The 25,766-nt window shown below is 37.0% G+C and overlaps 2 protein-coding genes across 2 annotated transcripts in view; both read left to right on the top strand.

Annotated features, from left to right (window-relative positions):
• Ly75 (lymphocyte antigen 75) overlaps nt 1–18,562 on the top strand; it is a 96,576-nt gene extending 78,014 nt beyond the window's left edge. The window contains exons 29-35 of the mRNA XM_003478570.5: nt 512–706; nt 3,178–3,404; nt 4,871–5,039; nt 9,611–9,760; nt 12,426–12,548; nt 14,123–14,290; nt 16,610–18,562. Of these exons, the coding sequence (XP_003478618.2) occupies nt 512–706; nt 3,178–3,404; nt 4,871–5,039; nt 9,611–9,760; nt 12,426–12,548; nt 14,123–14,290; nt 16,610–16,788 (1,211 nt within the window). The 3' untranslated portion in view covers nt 16,789–18,562. The remainder of the gene's footprint in view (nt 1–511; nt 707–3,177; nt 3,405–4,870; nt 5,040–9,610; nt 9,761–12,425; nt 12,549–14,122; nt 14,291–16,609) is intronic.
• A 3,175-nt stretch (nt 18,563–21,737) lies between these two features.
• The window catches only part of Cd302 (CD302 molecule), a 30,945-nt gene continuing 26,916 nt past the window's right edge, over nt 21,738–25,766 (top strand). Inside the window, exon 1 of the mRNA XM_005007676.4 lies at nt 21,738–21,966. Coding sequence (XP_005007733.1) covers nt 21,900–21,966 — 67 coding nt within the window. The 5' untranslated portion in view covers nt 21,738–21,899. The remainder of the gene's footprint in view (nt 21,967–25,766) is intronic.

Below are 25,766 nucleotides of genomic sequence, written 5' to 3'. Positions count from 1 at the left end.
TGTATTTTTGCCGCTTGTGCCATCTCTAACAAAGATTCATCTACCACAGGGTCATGAAGACTTAGAGAAGACTGAATTAAATATTGTCACGGAATATGCTTGTCATCTTAAAGTTAACCATATGTATGCACAATTGTATACAGCTTATGTCCAGAGATTTATCTCACTAATTGTGTAATATATGAATGATTTCTTATAAAATAGTTGTGTTCATTCCCATTGCAATTAAACATGTAAGAGAAATGGGTGTTTGATAGAAAACAACAAAATATTAAACTATTGAATGATGGAATTGTATGTAAATTTTTATTTTCATGGTTATAATTTATATTTCCAAATTAAAAATAAATGTTTTAGTGATATAATCATGTTTTAATGAGATACATACAATCATATAACCATTTAGAAGGCAGGAAAAGAAGAAGGCAAATTAGTCCCATGAAATATTAACCTTATAACAATAATGCTTAAAATAATCTCTGAGCATAGAAAAAATGCATTTCTTCTTTAGATAATTCCCTGATGTGGTTTGATAAAACCATGCTGTCATATACACACTGGAGAACAGGAAGACCAACTGTAAAAAACGGCAAGTTTTTGGCTGGTTTGAATGTGGATGGCCTCTGGGATATTCAAACCTTTAATGTTATTGAAGAAATACTTCCCTTTTACCAGCACAGCATTCTTGCTTGTAAAATTGAAATGGGTAAGTATATGGAGGTAGAGTTTCCACTCCAGGGAGGAAGAATGCCAAGCCACGAGCTCCACTAGTATGAATTCTGCAGCCGGGGTTTTTTTTGTTTTGTTTTTTGGGTTTTTTTTTTTTTTTTTTGTCTTTTTCATTTGTATCGGGTACCGGGGATCGAACTCACAACCGCCTGCTTGCAAGGCAGGTGCATATGCCGCTGAGCTAAGTCTCCAGCCCAAACAGCAGGGATTTTTGAGGGCTTTCTCTTTATTCAGTTCCATATGAGGTGCTGCAGAGCCTACAGAGGAGGAGAGAATGTAACTTTATCAAAAGTAGCTTATATCATGTAATATGAGCAACTAAAGATAATACACAATGTACTAATCATTGTTACTCTCCTATAATCTTGGTTTGAAACTTTGTACCATTGTTTTTATGTTTTTTTCTTTAAAAAAGACACAAAACAATCTTAGATTATTTTGTAAAGATAAAAGTGATTAATGAAAATAAGGTTAAGTCTCTATGAGGTAGTACTTGGTGGGACCTTGATGAATGCACAAGATTTTGGTAAATAAGAAAATTTGTTCAGGTAGAATTTTGACATTTCAGGCAAATGAATGCCTTTCAACCTTGCCTAATACTTAAATAAGTCTGCTTTAAAGTGGATGTTACATTTAAAATTTTCACCACTTACCTAGTGTCACTACCACCCTTCTCTGAGCCGTCTGCTGACACAGAACCTATGATAATGGCACCCTGCCGATCATCTTCCTTCACCGTGATGCACAGCAGCATCCTGGAGACCCTTGGGATCCACAGTCTCTCAGGATTCCCTACTCTGTCATTCTGAGTCCGTGTACACTTTTGAGACTTTAGAAATTAGCCTCTGTTCCTAATTCCAGGCTTTCTCCTAGCCTCCTCGCCTGCTTTCCCCATTCTTGCTCCCTCTTTTTCTCAGTGAGACTGATCTCTTTAACCGTCCTCTGTGTGAAGTTGGTCCGGCCTCCTATTTCTTCCTTTATTTATGTTTTCCTCCTGCCAAGAAGCTCTCCATTTTCTTGTGTTTTTTTTTTCATTTTAAATAAATTGTTTACTTTAAAGTTGCTTTAGATTTACAGAAAAGTTACACAGATAGTAAGAGTTCCCTTATCTCCCACCACCACTTTCCCCTGTTGTTGACATCTTACATTATTAGCATGGTACATTCGTCCCAACTAAGGAACCAATTTTGATACATTTTTTTATTATTGACTAAAATCCATACGTTTTTCACATTTCCTTAGTTTTATCTAATATCCTTTTACTATTCAGGAATCCATCCAGGATACTGCGTTACATTCCATCATAAGCTCTTCTTGTCTATGCTGTTTCTTCAGATTGTTCTTGTTTTTTAGGATATTGGCAGTTTTGAGGAGCACTAAGCATCTATTTTGTAGACCATCACTCACTTAGCATTACCTAATGACTGTCCTCACAATTAAAGTGAGGTTTTTCAGGGAGAGGGAAGACAAGATAGAAGGTGTCCTTTTCATCAAATGATGTGAATGGCAGATGCTGTAAAGGTGTCTGTCACCACTGATTTTAACCTTAATCACTTGGCCCAAGTGACTGTTAGATTTCTCTACTGTAAAGCAACTTGTTTCCCCCCTTCTGTAGTGTACTCTTTGTAAAGATGCTACTTACACTCAGTCTCCACTTACAGGGTGGAGAGTTATCCTCTACCTTCCTGTGGTAGGAAGTGACTGTACAGATTTTTGGGGATTCTGAATAGATTTATCTGTTCTCACAAAACTAAAATATATGCAGGCATTTATTAATGCCCTCAGTCACTATGGTTTTGTTTTTATTGTGTTTAGCATGTCTTTCTACTTATCTTCTTTTTAAGTCTCATCTAACCTTCTAATTTTCATGTGAACTCACTGTTATTTTATGCTTTGGATTATTATCCAACAAACTACATTGCTTAATATTTTGCTCAATTCATTCCAGCTTTGGCCATTGGGAGCTCTATCCTTTGGCTTCAGCGTCCCTTTGGAATACCCTCATTATTGTGGTTTTGTTGTTTACTTGTTTTCAAGTTGTTGTTTACTTCCTTACTTTCTGAATAACCTGTTTCTCTTTAGTCTTAATTTCCCCTAACCCTTCAGTCTGGTATTTCCAGCAGACATCCTAAGACCTCTAATGCAGATAAATCTCTCCATTGCAGTTATTCTCACATACCCTAGTGGGTAACAGTTTTGCTATCATTTCAGGCATTGTTGTTTTCTATCCCCAGTATATTATGCGCACTTCTTAAATAAAGACTGTTTATGTCTTTTTAAAAATCAGCTAGACAAGTATACTATTCTACTCTATGTTCTGTGGCAAAAGAAAAAGTATGTGTTTGATCTCTCTTACAAACAATACATTCAATTTTATTAAACTTTTTACATGATGTTTTCATTTTATTTAAAATGCTTTAATGATTAACATTTTTTAAAATATTATAGTTGACTACAAGGAAGAGTATAATACTACGCTGCCACAGTTTATTCCATATGAAGATGATGTTTATAATGTTATTCAGAAAAAGGTAACATGGTATGAAGCACTGAACACATGTTCTCAAAGTGGAGGTTATTTGGCAAGTGTTCATAACCAAAATGGCCAGCGCTTTCTGGAAGATATTGTAAAGCGTGATGGGTTTCCACTATGGGTTGGACTGTCAAGTCACGACGTAAGTGGTGCTCTGTTTTTCATTAATTTTCCAAATCTGTTTGTTACTTTGAAGGTTGGAAATCTGAACACAAAATACTAACTCGAAGTACAGTATCTGGTTAAGTCCTTGGATTCTGTTCACACAGCATAGTACTTTCTTACCATTAACAGCATGCTACAAATAAAATTTAGTTTTATAAAATGTACATGTAGATGCAAATGGCAAAACCATCATATAACCCAGTGGGTTCATATCTCAACAGCATCTCTCTGCTTATTTGCAGAAGACCGACTGCAGAGCTAGTGCAAAAGAAATGGAATCAGAAAAACCTGATTTAGTACTAAAAACAGCTCTTCCATTTATGTGTTAGGTTTTCATGAGCCATTTAACCTTTGTACTTCTATAAAATCAGGATAATAATATTTTCATTGAGATTTTAATACAGAAATTTATGTAATTTGCCAACAAAAATTCTTAACTTGGTTTTTTGGGGTTTTGTTGTTGTTGTTTGGGGAGGTTGGTTTTGGGGGTTTGAGAGAGGGTTAGGTTTTTTGGGGTGGTCTTTTTTGAGCAGAGTTTCACTATATGGTTCAGGCTGGCCTTGAACTCCTAGTGGGTTAGGATTTATAAATATACATTTTCTTCCAATTTTTCCACTTAGAAATTAACACTGCTTAAGATTAGTCTGCTGATAAACAATGATATGTGTGCCCCATTTGAATCCTGTCAATTAGTATATGTATATACTTATCGTGTCTGGCTTACAAAGATAGTCATCTAATGAGATTTAAATTGTGGGTTTTATTTAATCTTTAGAGTAAAATAGAGGAAATAAAGAAATGGTGGCAAGTTAAGATTGATTCAACAGTTTCTTGAGAACTATTTTCTAGGCCCTTGCTCCTCAGTGGTCTCTGTAATGTCAGAAATGTAGTCAGACATCCAAACCACAAAACTATGAAACACAGCAAACAATATTCAAAACAACATGAATGTTAGGATTGTAAATCTGTAATTATGATAAATTGACTCCATTTATTTGCATGTCATTTAAAGCAATATATACACTCATCTTTTAAAAAGGACCCGGAGTATAGTAATTCTGTGTCTGACTTTGAAGTCCTACTTAAATAATGTGAGGGCAAGTGTAGTGGCCCATCCCTATAATCCCAGCCCTGGGAGACTGAGCCAGGAGGATCTCTTTAAATTCAAGAGCAACCTGAGCTACATAGTGAGTTTGCAAGCCAGCCTGAACTGCACAGTGAGACTCTGTCCCCTGCCTCCCACCAAAAAAAGAAAAGTATCATGGCAAATGTCCCAGTGTATCAAAGTAGATCTCTGATTTCACAGATAAATCCAGAGCTACAGTATTTGCAAGCAAATAACCCTCAATTCCAGTGTTTCTTAAAATGCATTTATATTGTCCTTTATGTTCTTTTCTGAAGTTATATATCAGAGCTCTGGTTATCTTTATTACTTTTGAACAGGGAAGTGAATCAAGTTTTGAATGGTCTGATGGTAGTGCACTTGACTACATCCCATGGAAAAATCAAAAATCTCCTGGAAATTGTGTGATTTTAGATCCAAAAGGAATTTGGAAACATGAAAAATGCAACTCTGTTAAGGATGGTGCTATTTGTTATAAATCTACAAAACGTAAGGCTTGATTTTAAATAACTACGAATTCACTATATGATATTCATGCACATGGCTACATAGGCAATGAAAGTTTTATAGCTTTTAAAGAAGGGTTATTCAAAAATTCCATAGAAACAGTTTTTGATACTTTGTAAATAGAAATAAGTATGATACATCCTTTCAGATAATTTGTTCCCAGAGACTTTTAGTCATGGTATAACTAGGTAAATTTTCCTATATGAATTTTTAGTGCATATAGCAGTGTTTTCAAAAGCTGAGATACTTCTTTAAAAGTCTTTTTAGTTTTTAGGCACAGAAAATAAATGGAATTTTAAAAAAAACTATTGGAATACATGAGGATGTTGACAGATAAAATGAATACATAGGGCTAGTAGGAAGGTAAAATGGTATAGGCACTGTGGAAAATAGTATAATAATTCCTCAAAACTTAAGTTTATGATTATAGTACCATATGATTCAACAGATTCTCTTTCAAGTATATATTCATATGAATCAGAAACAATAACTCAAGTTGGTACAGTCTCACATGCTATAATTCCAGTTACTTGGGAGGCTGAGGCGAAAGGACTGCAAGTCCACTGTTCAAATTCAACCCAGACAGCTTAGCAGACCCTCCCTCTCTCCCCTAAAAACCCCCCAAAACCAGAGACCCAAATAGGTTTTTGTAGAACATGTTCATAGCAACATAATTCATAATAACCAAAAGATGGAAGTAACTCAAGTGTCTGTCCTTAGCTGAATGGATAAGCAAAATGTTATGTACACATATATACAGAGAGGAGTATTATTTAACCATAGAAACACATGCTATAACATGTACTACATATGCTACAGTGTGGCTGAAGCTTGAAGACATTATACTTAGTGAAATATACAATCACAAAAAAGTACTGTATGATTTCACTTATATGAGGTAGACTTCTCAAAATTCATAGAAGTAGAAAGTAGACTGGTGGTTATTAGGTCTTATATGGAATGCAATTTATGAGTTTACTTTTCGTAAATTGTTTTAAATTTATTTTTTATTAGTACATGTTTGAAATTCATGCAGTTTACAGTCATCTTGGGAGCCATTACATGTGCATATTATAACTCGTTAGTTTTTCTTTAACTCCCTTGCCCCTCCTTCCCTCTCTAATGATTCCCCTATCCCCTTTTTTATACTTCTTGATATTATTTGTCTTAGCTCATGTTGTGGCCTACAGTGTTTATATTAATTGAGGTTATTAGGATCCTGTATATGGCATATCTTTATTCTTCTTATTTCCCCTTCCCTTAATCCTCACCCTGTTCCCTTGGACTACTTCCCTGTAGCAAGAGATCTATCCCCTTGTCCCTTTCTGTCCATCCTGTATCATTTTCTTTGTTTGCCTGTCTCAAATGAGATCTTAAAATGGTATTTAAGCTTATGCATTTGGTTTATTTCACTCAACATTGTATTTTCCAGGTGAGTTCATTTTCCCACGAATGTCTCAAACCTGTCCTCTTTGTAGCCAAGTATTATTCTGGGATTTAGCTATCACAGATTGTGCTACTTGGGGCTGGGGATTTAGCTCAACGGTGTAAGTGCTTGCCTGGCAAGCCAGAGGTTGTGAGTTCTATTCTGGTACCAAAAAAAGAAAAAGAAAATTTGTGCTGATATAAATATATTGCTATTGTATGATGTAGTATGACGACCTAAGCATTTTGGGAAAATACCTAGCAGGAGAATAGCTGGGTCCTATGGAATTTCTAGTTTCAGTTCTTTAGAACATAATCATGCTGATTTTTATAATGGTTATATTAGTTTACATTCCCGTCAACAATGAAGGAGGGTTCCTTTTTCACCACAGCTGAACCAGCATTGTTATTGTTTGATTTCCTAGTGACTGTCATTCTTTCCAGAGAAAGATAGAACGAATCTTAAGGTTGTTTTACTTTTCATTTCTCTAATAGCCAGAGATGTTGAACATTCTTTCATTAATCTGTTCACTGTTTGTATTTCTTCCTCTGTGAAGTGTCTGTTCATTTCTCTTGCCCATTTCTTAACTAGTTCTTTAATTTTGGGTGATTTAATTTTTTTCAGTTCTTTGTATATTCTAAATATTAGTCCTCTTTCTCAGGAGTAGCTTGCAAAAATTTTTTCCATTCTGTAGGTTGTTTCTTCATGCTATTGACAGATTCTTCTGTAAAAAAGCTTTCTGGTCTGATATAATCCTATCTCTTAATTCTTGTTGCTATTTCTTTGTGTAATTGATGTTGTTTAGAAAATCATTTTCTACACCTATGTCTTCAAGTGGTTTACCTATTTTATCTTACGAAAGATAAAATGTTTCTGTTTTAATGTTTAGATCTTTGATCCATTTTGGTTTTAGTATGATATAGGGTGAGAGATAAGGGTCCAGTTTCATTCTTATGCAAAAAGATAAAGTTTTCCCATCATACGGTGTCACTTTTCAATGAGTATAGAGTTTCAGTTTTGCAAGATGAAAAGTTTCAGTGATACATTGTCTCTCTAGCATGAAAAATAATAAGAACTGACAGAATAATGGGGTCCAAAAAGTATAATAGATACGGTAAAAGTGAAAAGGAAGGAAAGTACTCTAAAGGATAAAATGGTTTGTATAGTGTAAGATAAATGACCATATTACTGAATTTCTGTTAGATCACTGAAGAGTTCACACTGTCAAAGTCTGAGTGTCTAGCTACTTTTTATGCTTTGATTTTGTAACTTTAACAACTATTATTGAGATGACAATATGTAATATATCAACTAGCAATTTTATATTAATTTTTTTCCAATTCTGTATTCTACATTTTTCTTTTTTTTTTTTTTTTTTTCTTTTCTTTTCCTTCTTTCTTTAAACAAAAAACACTTTCAAAAAAGTTTCAGAGATAGCGGTAGTGGTTGCACTAAAATGTGAATTACATAATGCCAGTGAACTAAACACTTAAAGGTGTTAAATTTTATGTGATAAGTGTTTCACCGCAGTACAAAAACTTAGACCTTTTTGGACAGGAGTATAGCAAACTTACCACAGTATAGGCTCTTGTTTGTTAAAAAAAAAAAAAATGCACAATTTCAAAGCAAAATTTCTTGAGGAATAGGTAAGATGAAGAATGTATGCAACCCAAGGCACCCCAGCTCAGACTACTAGAAACAAAGACTTTAAAGATAAGTTACCTCCATTTGATTCTACTGTGAGAAAAATTTTTTTAAAATAGATCAGAAAAGTCCACCAGACCTAGGGATGCCATGGTGCCGGTGGTTCAGCTTGCTTTGCATCCAATGAAGCTACATAGTTAAGCCCAGCACAACAATAACTTGATAATAATGTTTGCTTCCATTGCAGCCTCAATGAGTTGTTAGAGTTTTATAGACTTTATAAAGAAATTTAACAAACTGATTCTCAGCAGCAGCAGCTGGAATACTTACCTAAAGCCCTAGGTGTTGAACTAAAGAAAGACTTAAATCTTCAACTAGTAGCATTGACAAATATAAAAGGCAAAAGCCATTCAAGTAATTGAAATTCAAAAGATCAAGCCTGGCTTCTAACAGAAGGTAGGGAAGCAGAAGGAAGTAAGCACCTCACAAAAAGCTTCTTGATAAGAGAGAAACACAAGCAGCCATTTTTCTGGAGCCATCGAGACCACAAATAAAAGACATCCCACCATGTCAAGACCAAGAGAAAAATGAGAAAGTCTTTCAGTTACTGGAGGAAGTACAGACCACATGCATACTAGTCTGGGCTGAGATAACTGGGAGGGACTACGTCAGAAATGAACTAATCTGTGTGTCACCCATGAGGTGTTAACCGTTTCTCCTCCAGTCTCATTGCTCTTCTATTGGGATTAATTATGGGCATTAAGGGACAATAGCTTCATTATAAGGGCTCATCATGTTACACAGCATAATTAAAAATAAAACAGTTCAAGGGGAAACTTTTTTTGTTTTTCTTTGTAATAGCTGAAAAGCTATACCTACTCTTTTCTTGGTTTGCAAGAGATTTTGCTGTGCTATAGATTATGCTTCATAAACCAAATTACCAAGATATCACTTAGGGGTATAATTCCTAAAAATAATTTTTTGTTTAGTTAAATTTAGGTTTATATATTCAAAATAAAGAGGAATTCAAGGAGGTATGAGGGGTGATGGGACATGGAGGGAAGAGAAAGTAAAAAGAAGCGAGATATGATCTGTGTATTACTATATATTGTAAAAATATAACAAAAAGAGAGAGGAATCCATGAAAAAGAAGAATTTAATTATTTTAGAGTAGTTTCAGGCCTACTTAACCTATATTTGCTTCTGTCCCCAGTCTGTCTTTCTAGATTTTTACTTTAGTTTAAATCCATATTAGAGGGCTAAGTACTTTTCTCTTCTACTGTCGTGTTTTAAAAACGGTATTCCAGGAAGCTAACTGGAATGTGTGTTCACAGAGTATGGCTGTGGCTTTCTCTGGTTTGTTTATTGAGCTAAATACTTCTTGCCCACAAAAACAAGAGTTTCAAACAGAGACATTTAACGTTATATAAAAAGACAGTTGCTGTTTCGTGCATTGTTGTAGCTGTGTCTCACATTTTCACAGCAAAAGAGTTGTCCCTGCATACACATTCATCCAGATGTCCAGCAGCAAAAGAAAACAGGTCGCAGTGGATCCAGTATGGAGGTCACTGCTACGCCACTGACCAGGCACTGCACAGTTTCTCGGAGGCCAAACAATTGTGTCGAGAACTCGGTGAGTTAAAATTTGATTTTAACTTGATAAGTCAATTCTTAGAAATTTTTCTTAAGGAAATAATTTTAAATAATGTTTATATTCTGGAAAGTATTTTAAAGTACTTGCCATTTTATAATAGCATTATAACTTAATTGTAACAGTAGAGAAATGGGAATTTGTGAGGTAAGTGCTCAATAGAATATTGGAATAGCTCATTAAAAATTATCAGTGTAAGAATAAGTACATAGCAAGTAAGAGTAAGTGGAAGAAACAGACTTAAAAATGCTAAGCAGGCTGTTGAAAAGTGATGAGAAATGAAACAGTTTTAAATATAGGTGGGTATGCTTTGATGAAAAGATTTAAGAGGCAAGGTTTTTATATAGTTGATCAGTAATAAATAAAAAATTATAGGTTACCTATTAATTTCTAACCAGTTAAGCTTAGTCTAACCAGAATAACAAAATCGAAGCATGGGTTGAACACCCCATGTCTTTGGAAAGCCGGAAGGCACGGGACTTTGTCTTCACATTTAGCCATTTGAGAAAGAGCAGCAATGACTGACTCACCCACGATAAATTTAGTCTACAGTCGAAATGTACAACGACCGCTGGGAATAACTGCCTGGAGTATCCCAAGACCCAAGCTACTCACCTGTGGATTTGGGCAGCAGTTTAGCCAAGCAGAGGGCAGTTAGCTCATTTATTTTTCTAACTCTTGTGAAGACACTTCACCAATTAAATAATGTTTTAGCTATTGTTTAACTACATTATGAGTATTTTAATGTGGGAACCATTGTGTGTTATACATTTTTGTACATGATGGAACTTCTTATAATCTGTGTATGTCAGAAATCTTGTAATCTGTGTATGTAATCTGAAAGTCGGAAACCTCTTCCTCCTCTTCTCCTAAGGAAGAAAAAAAAAAAAAACTGTAAAACTAGTGTGTGGGATAAGCATTTACATTTTGGTACCATTGGTAAAGGTTCAAGTTGCAGCTCTCACAAGAACCAGCTAAGTGACCCTGTAGAATTTACATATTGTTTCCGCCTTCTTACCTAAACAGAATGAAAATAGTACTTCAAAGGTTGGTACAGTTTGGGTAATTGTAGGAATGAAATGAGATAATATACAGAGATAAAGCACAGTGCACAATAAAAAGTGAATTCTCCAAACTAGTATTCTTTTTAAAAATATTGAGACTGGCCCAATACAATGTCACATGCCTATAATCTCTGTTACTTGGGAGGCTGAGGCAAGAGATCACAAGTTCCAGGCCTGCACGGGCAATTTAGTGAGAGCCTGTCTTAGAATTTAAAGTTTCAGAAAAGGTCTGGGGATGCAGCTCAGTGATAGAGAGCTTGCTTAGCATGTACAAGCCTTAGGTTTAACACCAATACTGCAAAAAGAAAAGAACTTTAAAAAAGGGAAGCTTAAGAGTGCCTAATTCTGAAATGGGCTGTGTAAATGTGAACAATCACACTGCTTGAATTTCAGTTTCCTCCCATGTTCCAGGTAGCCTCTAGCACACTGTGTAATATGAAACATGGTAGCATATAGAGTATCTGCACTTTGTGGTGGCCTAGGAAGGAGTGAAGGCTTGCTTGCTTGCTTGCTTTCTTTCTTTCTTTCTTTCTTTCTTTCTTTCTTTCTTTCTTCTTTTCTTTCTTTCTTTCTGCTAGACAGGGTCTAGCCTATACAGTTCCAGTGGACCTTAAACTCACTACATAGCCCCTGCTGACCTTGAACTCATAGCGATCCTCCTGCCTCAACCGTTTGTGTGCTGGATTTACGGGCATGCGCCTCCATGCCTGGTTCTCCTTTCCTTCTCTTAAGATACCCCTCACCACAAAAAAAAATGCGTTAGGTTAAATATGGATAGGCTTGTTGTGCAGATACTATAGTTGATTCCATTTGGGGCTGACTTCCAAGTCTAGTTTTTACTTATTTCTACCTCTTACTGGATGCTGGTGATGGTACTGTTTTCTCTGTGGGTGTAGGGAACTTATCAAACTTCAGGAACATTCACTAATTCAATCCTAGACTATTTTTAGGAACTCATAATGAGTGTGACCAAGTACATTTGTATATAAGGCAGTATTAAAGGAAGGCCAATGCTCCCCAGTATCTGAAACCTATTCATTTTTTATTCTACTTTAGCAGAAGCAAATTTAAAGCTGAGTTATTAAAAATGTTCATTGAGGAGAAAGCACTAAAAATCTATAGGGTGACACATATTTCTCCATCACAAACTGCAGCTGTTATCTAGCTGTTCAAATGCAAAGATCTTATTAGGCAGTTATAAGATCAAAAAATAGTGCCAGTCAAATATTTTGAAGAAATACAAAATTTCTATATACAAATTTTCATATGAATATATTTCTAACTTTTTTGGAATTCTAATACTTTTAAATTTTTTTTTTTTTTTTGCCTTTTTTCGTTTTTATCGGTACCGGGGATCGAACTCACGACTGCCTGCTTGCAAGGCAAGTGCTTATGCCGCTGAACTAAATCCCCAGCTACTTTTAAATTTTGATCTAAACACTTTTTTAAAAACAAGCCCTGTGTAAAGCTTGAATATTTTAATGATCTTGTTCATGAAAGATTTTTTCAAATGATTAGTTCAGAATAAACTGTTTTCCAGTTCACATAGAGCTAATTAGATGTAACTTGTTTTCCTTCAACAGATCATTCTGCAACTATTGTCAGTATAAAGGATGAAAATGAGAATAAATTTGTGAGCAGATTGATGAGGGAAAATAATAACATTACCATGAGAGTTTGGCTTGGATTATTTCAACATTCTGTTGGTAAGTGACATATTTATGTGTGCAGTGTACAAAGAAAGTTTTAACTTGTCCTAAGTACAAAGTCAGCCTTGCTGAAGAATGTCAAGTGGTGCGTAATTCAAATGCTTCTCACTGATGAATAAACTAGGTTCTCTGGCTGTTTAGGAGGCTTATAAATTTTGAGTGAATATGTAAGTAAATTATTTAGTAATGATGGAAACCACTAATGAAATACACTTCAGGTTAAGTCAATTAGAATTGTTCTTGAGGCTTATCCCTAAAATCCTTGGATCAACATCAGAATTTTTTTTCCTACAACAATGTCTGTGTCCCATGTTCCCACCAGGAACCCATGAGTTACTTTCTTTAGGGTTCTGGTGTCTATCACTGCATGATTTTGCCCCTTCTAACTCTGTTATTTAGAAAATTATCAGGCCTGGGGATTTAGCTCAGCGGCATAAGTGCCTGCCTTGCAAGCAGGCAGTCGTGAGTTCAATCACCGGTACCGATAAAAAAAGGAAAAAGACAAAAAAAAAAAAAAAAAGAAAAGAAAGAAAATTATCTTATTATTCCTTTCCATCTTAGAATATTTTTACCATCAATCAAATTGTCGTAAGCAATTTTACGGATAAATGATTTTTTAAAAAACATACAAATTTGGTAGAAGGGTAGGAGGTTTGTTTATGTAACTTTATGCAAAGTTGAGTTTTAACTAATTTAAGCAAGTATGAATTCTAAGATAATACTTTTCGAAACATAAACAGATTGGAATGGCCATCTAGATGAATGGAAACTTGTGTTTACTCTTTCACCACAAGGTGGTGCCCCCTCAACTGAGAAAAAACCATGGCGACGGTGCTGGGGCTGTAGTGGGGAGGATGCTTCTTCCTCTTCCTGCAGAGACTTTGTTTAAAAAGCAAAACAGAAAAAAAGGTAGAAATAATGTAGAATTTCAAAAAAATAACAGTAAGTAATCAACACTTGTTAATATATTACACATTGTTAGAAGTAGTCGCTCAAGTTACAAAATCAAAGCATAAAAAATGAACAATGACAGCACAAACTATCCTTTTTGAGAACTAACAGAGAGTAGTACAGTTATCTGTCTTGCACACTTAAACATACATACGGTTATATATGTGAATACCTACAAGTTGTTCTTCCCTTTTGAACACTTTCTTTCCCTTTCATTATTATGCAGTGTGACCTTAATAACAGGTGCTTTCTTAAAGAAGGGGACATACTGATCCCCAGACATCTCTCTCACACAGTAAGTGTGTGAGCATTCTACACATTAATCAAAATGCCGTGTGCTCTGTCAGTATCCAACAGCACCTTTCACAAAGATAAATATGTTCTATTTTTACACTAAGATAGTCACTAGTCATATATGACTGAGGAGTACTTGAAAAGTGACAACTGCAACTAAAGGAGTTATTTATAGTTTTTGTTCATTTTTAGTGGATTTCACTTGTAAATAGTGCCTCTTGTATAAGGACAGCACCATTCTAAGTGAATGCTTTATTTGAACAGCGTATTTTTAACTCAGTCATTTAGTAGCAGTGAATATAGTTGTACTTAATGTCTTTCTTCAGATCAGTCTTGGAATTGGTTTGATGGATCAGGAGTGACATTTGTTAAGTGGGAAAATAAAAGTAAGAGTGGTGATGGAAAATGTACCATCTTATTAGCTTCAAATGAAACTTGGAAAAAAGTTGAATGCTCACACGGCTATGGAAGAGTTGTCTGCAAAGTTCCCCTGGGTAAGTATGTCATTTGCCCTTAAGGAACAGATCAAGAAATAAACATATAGCCAGGCATGGTGGCATATACCTGTAATCCTAACACTCAAGGGGCTGAGACAACAGCATTGCCACAACTTCTAGGCTAGCCTGGCCTACATAGTAAGTTCAAGGCCAGCCTGAAGTGCACGGTGAGACCCTGTCTGAAAAAAGTGAAAAGAGAAACATAATTGCAACCAACTATGTGCTAAATTTTTGTCTTTGGTCCTGAAATATCAATAAAGTATCAAATCATAGATTTTTCTCTCTGAAAAAGATTACAAGAGACTATAAGTACATTACATATTTGAGGCTCCCAAATGAAGCTATTAAACAGTCTAAACTTAATATGTAATTCTTTTCTAAGAAAAATAGAAGCTGCCAAAGTATTACAGAGATGATTTTTTAAACATTAAGATACATTTTTTCCCCATAGTTTGACAATATAAGAGCTTGAAGGTCTATTTTATGGTTACTTTGCTTCCTTTCTCCCCCTTCCCATAAAACTCATGATTAATTTTAGGATGCCCTAAAACTAGATTTAACTACTTAAAATGTTTGGGATATCTTCAGGTGATAATAATTTGAACTTCATTAATTGATATATAAAATCACATTAAAATATTATTTTACTTTATTTGTAGAAAACAAGCTCTAAATATTTTTAAGGAGAAGAAAAGCAAAAAAATAGCAATAAAACAGTGTTTCAAAACAAATCAGTAACAGAGTTAAGATAATTAATGCACTGCATTTTGCTGTCTTAGTAGTTTTTCAGAGTACAAAACATTAGCTTGAAAAACTGATCAAACATATTTTTTCATGCCTATATCTTGTAATCTGAACAACTACTTTGGAGATAATAATACACAATATATTAACCAGTGTTATCTCATACTATTTTCTTTTGAAATTCTCTTATCATTGTTTTTATTTTTTTGTTTTAAAATTTAAAAATTGACCAAATAATATTAGCATAAACCTTGCTTTTCAATGAACTAAGAAAAGCTAGTTGAATAACTATCTTAACACATTAACATTTTTAAAGTTCTAGCATAAAATTTTCCATCTTGGTGTGTATATACTAATGATAAAACTCTGAATGGAGACAGCTGCTATTTATTTATACGTGCACTGATTCAGCAAACATTCAGTGTCTTCCATCTGTTATGCCCTCTTCTCCACACTGTGCATCTGAGAACAAGGCTGATCAGCTTCCCAGTCTCACAGAGCTTACAGTGTAGTGGAGGAGGACAAAGAAATAAACAAGCAACTCAGTTTCTAAAAGATAAGAGAATATGAAATAGTTCCAAACCCTGTGTGATGCAGAATAGGTGGGTGGATAACCTTCCAGGTAAGGTTATCAGGGAAGGTGTCTCAGAACAGGAGGCCCTGAAGCTGAGATCAGAAAGGTCAGCTCAGCGCAGCTCGGGGAAAGCACCAGGCAAAGCACAGAGATAGGGAAGAACCTGAAGAAAGGGTGGTGCCAGAAACTTTAGGGTTTGGAAATAGAAAGGTCAAATTCTGGCTGTCTTTTAAGTAGAATGAAAAGCAACTAGAAGCTTTTAGAGGGTAGGAGAGGTATAGATGGTATAAATAAAGAGTTCTATTTAGGCCATTTTTGAGTTCCTCATGTGGAGAAGAGATATCCACATTGAGATGTCAAGTATGCGGCTGAATATATGAAAGAGAATATAGGTCCACATAGAGATTGTATTTAAAGTCATAGGATAAGGTCTGGGAAGATAGCTGAGTGGTGGAGCTGCTTAACTAGCATGTGCAAGAGCCTGGGCTCCATCCCCAGCGATGGGCGGGATGGGGGGGATAAGAGGCCTTGGACAGATTAGAAGTCAAATAGCTAGGAACTAAATGAAGTCACCCTAGAGACATGCACCATTTTGAAGCAGACATATATTGAGTCAAACAAAACCTCACAACTTTTAGCTTTTTGCTAAAGGTTTAGCTATTTGCTTTTAGCTATTTGCTAATAGGACAATATTTAAGGAGTGATATTCCCCAAAGAGTGATGGTAAGGGGAAGTGAAAACACAACAGTGCTTTCGTTTTTGAAAGAAAATTTCTATAGCAACAAAGAGGATGTGAATAAAAAGAAAACAACTTAATTGAAAAGAAGGCACTTAAGTGATGACAAGTTTGAATTTTTTGTGAAAGCTATGTACAATCAAGTAGTTATTGTCCCTAATTTGTACATGGTTAGTATGTGTTACACAGTTTAAAGACTAAAATCAACAATAACAATTTCTGACTTGTTCTCTCCTCTATTGTCACCCCCTCTCTCCTCCAGGTCCTGATTACAAAGCAATAAGCATCACATTTGCCGTGCTCAGCTGCCTGGCTCTCATCAGTGGACTGATTTGGTTTCTCTTCCAAAGAAACCGTTTTCGGTGGGCAGGCTCCTCATCAGTTCGGTATGAACAAGGAATGAATGAAGATGAGATTGTGTTTCCTTTTTTCCATGACTAAATCCTCCTAAAAGATTGCTTATTTGCACTAATGTGTTAGGGAAAATGAGCCACTTAAAATTTTCCCAGGGTCAGTGTTTACTATGTTCCAAAGTAGAAGTCTTAAGGACTTCTTCAGTTGGCTACTTACTATGTTGGTCTACACAATCATCTACCAAATGCCATGTCTAAAACTACTTACTAGAATTGGGTGGGCTAGAAGCCAGAACTAAAGTCTACATCATTTATAGGATAATAGATCCAATTAATGTGACTATTTCTGTAAGAATGTGGTGGTAACTAGGATATGCATATATTTTAATGGCATTTTTCACATAACTTAGAAAATTTAAACTGCCATATTACTGGATCACATATCTATCTTTCAATTTTGTTGTTGTTGTTGTTTGGTACCAGGGATCCAACTCACAGCTGCACGCTTGCAAGGCAAGTGCTTATGCTGCTGAGCTAAATCCCCAACTACCTTTTAATTTTCAAGAGCATCTGGCAAATGCAAAATTAGTACCTACAAATAAAAACTCCTCTATCAATAGTAGCAACATTACTTCAAAATAGCCATTTGTAACATTAGGGAATTACTATTAAACAATGTGAATTGTATACCTTTTACACAGCAAAATGATGCCTCTTGGCAAGATGCTTCTTATACTACTCCAAAGATATTTTATACCAATGTTATTTAAATGTATATGTTTTTATTCATAAACATCTTTAAAGAAGATTTAGTACTGAAAGTTTCTGAAATGTGAGAACATTATTGTTAGATTGATTGAAACCCTGTAGCAATGTATTTTTGCTTCCTGATTAAAAACATGACTGTTTAAAGGGACTCAACTAGGGAAGTGACTATTTGAAAATTTTACAATTTTTATATCTTTCATATTCATATTTTATATCTTTTAATACTCACTTTTTTATATTGGGGATTAAGCCCATGGTATCACACATGCTAAGCATGTACTGTACTACTGAGCTACACCCTAAGCCCATTTTATCTTTTTAATTTGAGACAGAGTTTGCTAAGTTGCCCAGTTTGACCTCAAACATGTGATACTCATGTCTTAGATTCCTGAGTACCTAGGGTTACAGGAGTGCCACACTATGTACAGCTAACATGTTAACCTTTGACTAAAATTTTAAAAATTAATTTATTGCCTTTTTAGAAGAATTAACCAGAGAAGGTGGCTGTGAAAAAAATTATATAAATCGCGTTTGTAAAAATGAGAGAATATTACAGTGAAACTGTGAGTTTAGTGATCATCACTAAACTATTTAAGATTTTGTAGTAATACTTTCAATTTTACCACATAGAATATATAGCCTTAATTCTAGTTTCACTAGATATAGTGAATGTTTTATTGAGTTTTTAATTTATATTTGTAATTTAGAGTATTTTTGTATAAAAGCATAAATTTAAATTTAAAGCATAGATACTATCATAATGCTATAAATACTTTTCTAGGACAATTTTAATGTAGTCTAAAGTGCTGTAAAGTATTTTATTGAAGAAGCTTTCATATTTTACTTCTTTTGACCTGTAATTTGTACAATTTTAGTCAATAAGACTTTTCATGTCAAGAACAGCTGTAACAGTGATGATAGAGTTGTTTTCTTTTATCTTTAAGTAAATGTACCAAAATTGAACCTTCTTGAATAAAAATACTTTTAGATTGTGCTTTATTCTGGTATATTTATTCTGGTATGATGAGTATAAAGTGTCTTGCTATTAAAAATTTTATGGGCACTTTTTAAGAATAAACAAAATCATTCCTACATCTCTGGATGTTTGGTTTTATTTTCCTTTTTAGACTCTTCTTGCTCAGTGGGTCTCTATCAGAATCAGCAATCTATCCCCTCTCCCTTGAAAATCCTGTCCACCGCCTCTTCTCTGAGGCATTTCTGAATTCATAGTTCAAACATATAGTCTCACATTCATATTTCCACCTACCCCACCCTGAGCACAATCTGTACGAAAGCCTTTCTCAGCATGTCCAGAGCTTCCCTAATGGTCTGTCTTCCTCATTTCCTGTTCCAGATATTGCAGAAGAACTAAAGATAACTAATTCTAGTCTTCCCTTAACTTACACAAAGCCTGACAAATTTTATCTCTTGAAACCATGTACCTAAAAAAGTAAGGAAGTCAATTTAATAGTGAGATCTGGGGACAAATACAGAAGTGATACCAAAATTCACCACCTTCTCCCCCCCACTCACCAGTCCCCAGCACGTTTCCTTCCCTGATCCTACGGCAAGGTGTTTTCATTATCTGGCACTTTTCCCTGCAAATGTCTGCGTAGTCCTACTAACCCCCAATCTTGAATCCAAGGCTGAGATTTTTCTAGACAAAGTCAAAGGCTTAGTTCCTTCATTAAGATTTTAGGCTTATTTAATCCTAAAGCCATTTCGGAGATACAAAGACCTATATATTTTAATTAGTTCAACTAATTTATATTGCTAAAGACAAATTTTGACCAGCTCTCAAAATAAATAGTTAAAAAAAAAAAAACTAGACTTCATGATCTGTGCAATTGTCTCTAAATCCCTGGATATTCTAAATTAAAACATTCTCACTATATCTACATTTCAACAAATTTATTATACACATATTTCTCTTTTTTCCCTAAACTAAATCATAATCAGTGCTTGAGAAACTTCTATTCCCACAACCAGTTCTTTTTCTTACATTCTCTTTCAATTAACATGAAGAAAGTACAATCTCTACATCAGGCTAGAAACCCAGACGTCACCCTCAGACCCTGTCTCTCCCTCTCCCAAGCCAACACTTCTTCCACTTTACCTCACACTCCTTACAGAACAGCCTGTTTCCAAAGGCCGGCTATATTATTTCAGATCTTTATTCTTTTTCCTTCCCTTCATGATTTGCACCTGCATCTTGTCTCAGTCTCCTCATCAACCTTTGCCACCCATTCTTTTTCCCCCCTTCTTGGTCTAGAAAAGCTGAAATACACAGAAAACAACTCACTCTGCTCTTAAATTATCTAGGCCTAGCAGTCAGGCCAAAGAATTGTTCAGCAATGCTAATTCTTTAATGATATAATGATTCTGAGCATCTTTTTATGCATGTATTTGCCATCTATACCAGAGACCCCAACCCCAAGACACAGACTACTTACATAGCCTGCTGGGAACCAGGCCAGGAAGCAAGAGGTAAGTGGTCCCTAAGCAAGCAGTTTCATATTTACAACTCCCTCCCCAGCGCTCTGGCTAAGCTCCACCCCCTGTCAGATCAGAGGCAGCTTTGGGGTCTCACAGGAGCATGAACTCTGCTGTGACTACACATGTGAGGGATCTAGGTTGTTCATTCCTTAGGAGAATTTAATGCTGCATGATGTAAACCGAGGCAGCACTAGCAGCCCTAGGGGGTAGCTGCGAATACTGATAAACACTGGCAGCAAAGTTCGACTGCACAGTGGCCATAGCAAGTCAGTTGTCTGCAGATCATACCAAAAACCTATCAGTGCGTGGTCAGTGACAAGCTACAACAAGTGGCAAGTCAAACTGAGTTTACAAAGTTGACTAGACATAGGCAACACACTCCGGGGTCCCTGTCTCTCACCACCCTCAGATGGGACTAATTGCAGGAAAACAACCTCAGGATTCACACTAATTCTACATCATAGTGAGTTGTTTATTTCATTCTACGTTACAATGTAAAAAGAATAGAAATAAAATACATAATAAATGTAACGTGCTTTAATCATGCCTGAAACCATCACCTCTCACTCTTATCCCAGGCTGTGAAAAATTATCTTCCATAAAACTAGTTCCTGGTGCCAAAAATGTTGGGGATCTACGTATGTTCTTTGATGAGAGGTAGATGTCTGCTCAGATTTCCTAGTTTTTAATTAGGTCATTTGTTTTCATAGTAAGTTTAGTTTTTGTTTTTCAGTACTGGGAATTAAATGTACTTAGCTCCATTCTTTTTATTTATTTATCTACTTATTTTTATCTTTTGAGACAGGGTGTAAATTGCCCAGGTTGAATTCAAACCTGCCATCTCCCTGCCTCAGCTTCCCAGAGTTCTGGGATTACAAGCATGCACTACCATGCTCAGTTTGGGTTTCATTTTTTAGGGCTTTTTGGGCAGTGAGTTGAGGCTTAACCACAGAGCCCTGCTTGGCCTGTTGTGCTGACCTGCTCCAGAGGTCTTCATTAGCCACGCTGTAGATCTTGATCCAGGACCTGATGACAGAGAAAAGTTTTCTGATAATAGAGAAAATTTTTCTAAGACGTTTAGGCCATGGGAGGTCTATGAAAAGGACGTTCAAGGCCAATTCTAAAGGAGAAAACTGGCAGATACCACCTTAATCAAGTGATCTAAATTAACATCTCAGTGATAAAATATTGCCACGGTGTCCCCCGTGTGTGGCATCAAGACTGTGGGGCTCCTGCCAAACACAAGACCTGAATCCAATCAAGAGGAGACATCAGGGCTGGGGATTTAGCTCAGCGGCATAAGTGCCCGCCTCGCAAGCAGGCAGTGGTAACTATGATCCCTGGTACCGATAAAAACGAAAAAGACCAAAAAAAAAAGAAAGAGGAAACATCAGACAAACCAAAACTGAGGGATATTCTGCAAAACAATGGGTGAGTACTCTTCCAAGGACATTCCACCCTGAAAGCTAAAGAATGACAAAGGATTACCCTACATTAAAAGAAGCTAAGAAGTCAGGGCATCTCAGCGCAATTATGATACTACATTGGATCTCAGAACAAAAAGAAGCCTGGAGAGAGAGACAACTGATTAGGTGTAATTTACTGGTTTTGATATTTATACTGAATTTATGTAAGACGTTAATATTTAGAGAAGCTAGATGAAGGGTTACAGAAATTCTTTATACTATTTCTGCAACACTCTTGAAGTCAGATGGTTTTAATTCAAATGAAAAGTTTTTTTAAAAGTTCCGGAGGCAGCGCCCGCCTCCCGCGCCGGGTCGGGATCCTCTGCGCTTCCTCCCCGCTCCGCCCCGCGGCCTGGGGCGGGAGGGCCGCGACCCAGCGGCGCGCCCAGAGAAGCGCCGCCCCAGCTCCCGACCGCAGTCGCCCGCTGCCCGCTGCCCGCAGCTCTGGCTCCTGGCGCGCGCCGCCGTCATGCCCCGGGCAGTGCTGCCCACGCTCCTGCTGCAGCTGCTGGGCCTCGCCGCTGCCACCGCCTCCGGTAAGCCCCTTCCTGCGCCGGCGCTCGGCCTGGGCGCGGGACCCTGAGCTGCTCCTCCCAGCCCTGTCCGGCGCAGACTCCCCGCAGGGGTCTCTCCAGGCCCGGCGGCCAGAGGGTCTGCACCTCCGCCGGGCACGCTGCCCTTCCCTGCTCGCCCAGACGCTGCTCCCCAGAGTCGGAGCGACCTGCATCTGCCTCTGCCTCTGCCTCTGCGCAGTGTGATCAGAGAGGGCGCCCTTGGGTGGTGGTAGGGGACTCCGTCCGGATCTCCCCATCCTCAGGAGCTGATTAGCCAGAGAGCAGACGGACTTAGGGTCCCACGACGGGTGTAGTTGGAGAGGCACTGGAGGTTGAGAAGAGAAGGGGGTCGTAGGCACTGAAATTTCTCCCATGGTGTGCAGCCAGGGAGGGGTGCAGAGAGAGGGTGAGGGTAGAGGGAGGAAGCAGGACCCTCTTTTGCAAGCACTGCTGTTTGTCCAGTTGGTTGGCGTTCAAGCTGTTGCAACAGGAAGTTCAGCCAAATAACCCCTGGATCGAAAAGGGATGTGAAGAGACGAGGCTTGGATTCTGGTTAATCGTGTGATTTAAAAAATCTTTGGTCTGCTCTTGTGCAAGAGACATCTAAAAAAATTACATAAGGTTATTTCAGAAAGATTCCTGAGGAAAATAGACAGTTCCACTGAACATGTGTTTTTTTTCTTCAGACAGCTTTTCCGCACAGGCGTATCAAAAGTATGTTGATGGGAAAACTCTGGGGAGGGCTTCCATCCAAGAACACTATTCTTTGCACAACTCCAGGAATTAAAGAGCAAAATAAACAAGAACTGAATGAATGTTTGTGTGGGCTTAACTAAAAGGATTATGCAAGACCCCCTCCCAAAGGTTTCATTGCGTTTTTATAAGAAGTTCCTATTTGAAGCCTGCTGGCAGGAAAGAGTATGTTAAAGGTCCTCAGTGTTGGGAGCCACAGCCCTGTAAGCAGCTCGGAGCTTGCTTACAAACTGAGAGCTCCTTCCTTGGAAGGTTTTGTGGGCTGACATTTATAACCAGTTATGCCATCCTCTGCCACTGGACAAGAAGAAGCAAGATGTGTGGATTTTCACACCACTTAGACTGCGTGTTAATTTTGTCCAAGGCAGGCTGGACTAGAGATTCTGTTTCTGAGTCCTCACACACACCCTCATCTCCTGGGTCAGTCATCCCAACCACAGGTTAACTTACCCTCTGTGATGCCATACATTTGTACTTTAGGCTAATAAAAAAAAGTAACATAAGATAAAAGTACACATACACACAGTTGGCAGATTTTAAAAGAGAATCGGTTTCTAAATTTTTGTATCTCTTTTTTCAGAGAAACTGTTTTGACTGGTGTTAGAGGACAAACTTCTCTGGCAAGTTTTATTCTTTTCCTTTTAAAAACCAGTGTGGATAAAAGGACCTTTCAAGAGTTTTAAAAGTGCATACTGAATAAATTCGTGCTTTTAATCAGCTTCCCTGAGTCCAGAGGCTTTAAAGATTAATTTGAAAAGAGCATGAACTTTGTGCTTGCTAGATACCCAACTTCCTGTACTCTGTAACCTAGAGATCATGCTTCGTAGGGCTGTTGTGCACACTGAGAACTAGTTCCCATTACAGGCATGTGTTTCCTTCTCCTGGCCCTCCTCATGCACAATGAAGGGTAATTACTACAACTAGGAAACATCACTTGAGTACCACTCGGTGTTGGATATTTATGATCACTGAGCTCATTCATATACATGATGGTGTGCTAATGCTGAAAAACTAATGGATGTTTTTCTTCACAGTGCTGCACAAATCTGTCCAGATAAATGCAGGCATTATATCTGGCCTATAAATAAGTCAAGAGTCTGAGTGGGCCCCCACCCCACATCTAGGAGGCAAAATAAAGGAATTTTCAAGTAAAAAAAAAAGAACTAAGAAAGAACTTTGTTAAGGTTTTCACAGTACTAGCTGAATGAAAGATTTTAACACAAAATCTCTTATAGTATTGCATCATGTATAAATTTAATGTTGAAAGGGAAATCATTGTTACTGTTCTCTATTATTTTGGAGTTTATTAGTGAAAGTAATCTTATATTGTTCTCCACACCCCTCCCCATTGAACCCAGGGCCTTTGCACTGAGCTACGTCTTCACCATTTTTGATTTTTCATTTTGAAACAAGATCTAAGTTACTAAATGGCCTAGACTGAGATCAAACTTATAGTCCTCCTGCCTCAGCTTCCCAGAGTGCTAGAATTCCAGGCATGTGCCACTACGTTTGGGTTGAAATATTTTTATATTTTCTGCCATACAGAATCCCAATCTCTCCTCTTCCCCCCTCCTTGATTCCTCCAAGTCTTCTCTTACTTTCCTTTTCTTCTTGAGTATTCATGGTACCTTCTCCTTTCGATCTTATTAGACACTTATTTTACTTTCAAATTCAGCTCCAAATGTATTCTATGGCCTGGTAGCTTACAAACTCCTAGCTTACAGTTTTTTTTTTTAAACAAAAAAAATCTTTTTTAAAAATTTTATTTAAGGAGAAAAAGAAAAAAAAACAGAAAAAGGGTACAAGTTATACAGAATTTTAGAAAAAATAAACAGTAGGCAATCACTAGTTAATAGATTACATATTGTTATAAAAATAGCTCAGCGGCGTAAGCGCCTGCCTTGCAAGCAGGCAGTTGTGAGTTCGATCCCCGGTACCAATAAAAAGGAAAAAGACAAAAAAAAAAAAAAAAGAAAAAGTTGTTCAAGTTACAAAATTAAAGCATATAAAGTGGACTTTCAAACAGTGAGACTTACAGTTTTGTAGGTTGACATCGTGCCGATGACTCTTTTCCTGGCTTGCCAGGGGCCATCTCCTTGCTGGGTCCTCACATGAAGAGAGACAGTTCCCCACATGGGACTGGTGATACAGGTGTGGATGTTGTTCATAATTAACTTAAAATCACAATGGGCAAAACAGTCTTTAAATTTTTGAGTAAGGTTCTGTCTTAATTTTCTCATTACTAAGACACAATACCCAATACTAATAACTTAAATGAAGAAAGGTTTATATTGACTCACATTTCAGGAGTTTCAGTGCTGGCATGGTCAGTGGCATGGTAGAAGGGCATAGCAGGGGGGAAATTGCTCAGGTCATGCGACCAGGAAGCAAGAGAAAGGAGGGAGATGGGAAGGAGATATTGTACACATTTCCAGGTCACATGCCAGCAGCCTGCCTCCCTGAACTAGGTCCTATCTCCTAACAGCAAGTTAGTTACAGTGTCCCCATGGTTCAGTTGTCTTACGAAAGTCCTACCAATGAACCATTTAGGCTCTTGGCAGACATCCAGCTATATACCATAATGGGTTCCATGGCATCCTTTTAAAAATTTGCATTTGTATATTTTGCACATAGATGATCCAAATGTTCATTGGCTCACTGCCTTTCTATGAGAAGTATAGGATGATGGATTTTAGAGTTAAATTCTCATTATGTGGTCATAACATTGTTGAGAATCTAGGTTTCTGGAATGAGGTGCCCTTATCTTTTTTCCCTAATATCATCTCTTACTGTTACGGCTTACCCCTAAATTCACAGGTGGAGATTTGGAGAGGTGACTGGATCATAAGTGTGTGATAACTAGATTAATCTGTTGATTGGGGTAGCATAGTTCTGGGTGTGGATGATGGGAAGGCCCTCCCTCGGTTTGCTCAGCATCAGTCAATAGGCTTGTACCCTGAATGGAATAAAAAGGGAAAGGATGGTCCACTGCTTGCTGCCTCCTGCCTGACACACCATGAATGATTTCT

The sequence above is a fragment of the Cavia porcellus genome, unplaced genomic scaffold (genome assembly GCF_034190915.1).
Source record: "Cavia porcellus strain 051 isolate PalLab524CR breed Dunkin Hartley unplaced genomic scaffold, mCavPor4.1 scaffold_12, whole genome shotgun sequence".
In the NCBI taxonomy this organism is placed as follows: domain Eukaryota; kingdom Metazoa; phylum Chordata; class Mammalia; order Rodentia; family Caviidae; genus Cavia; species Cavia porcellus.
Note: the sequence above shows the minus strand (reverse complement) of the source record. Positions and strands in the feature narration are given on the sequence as shown.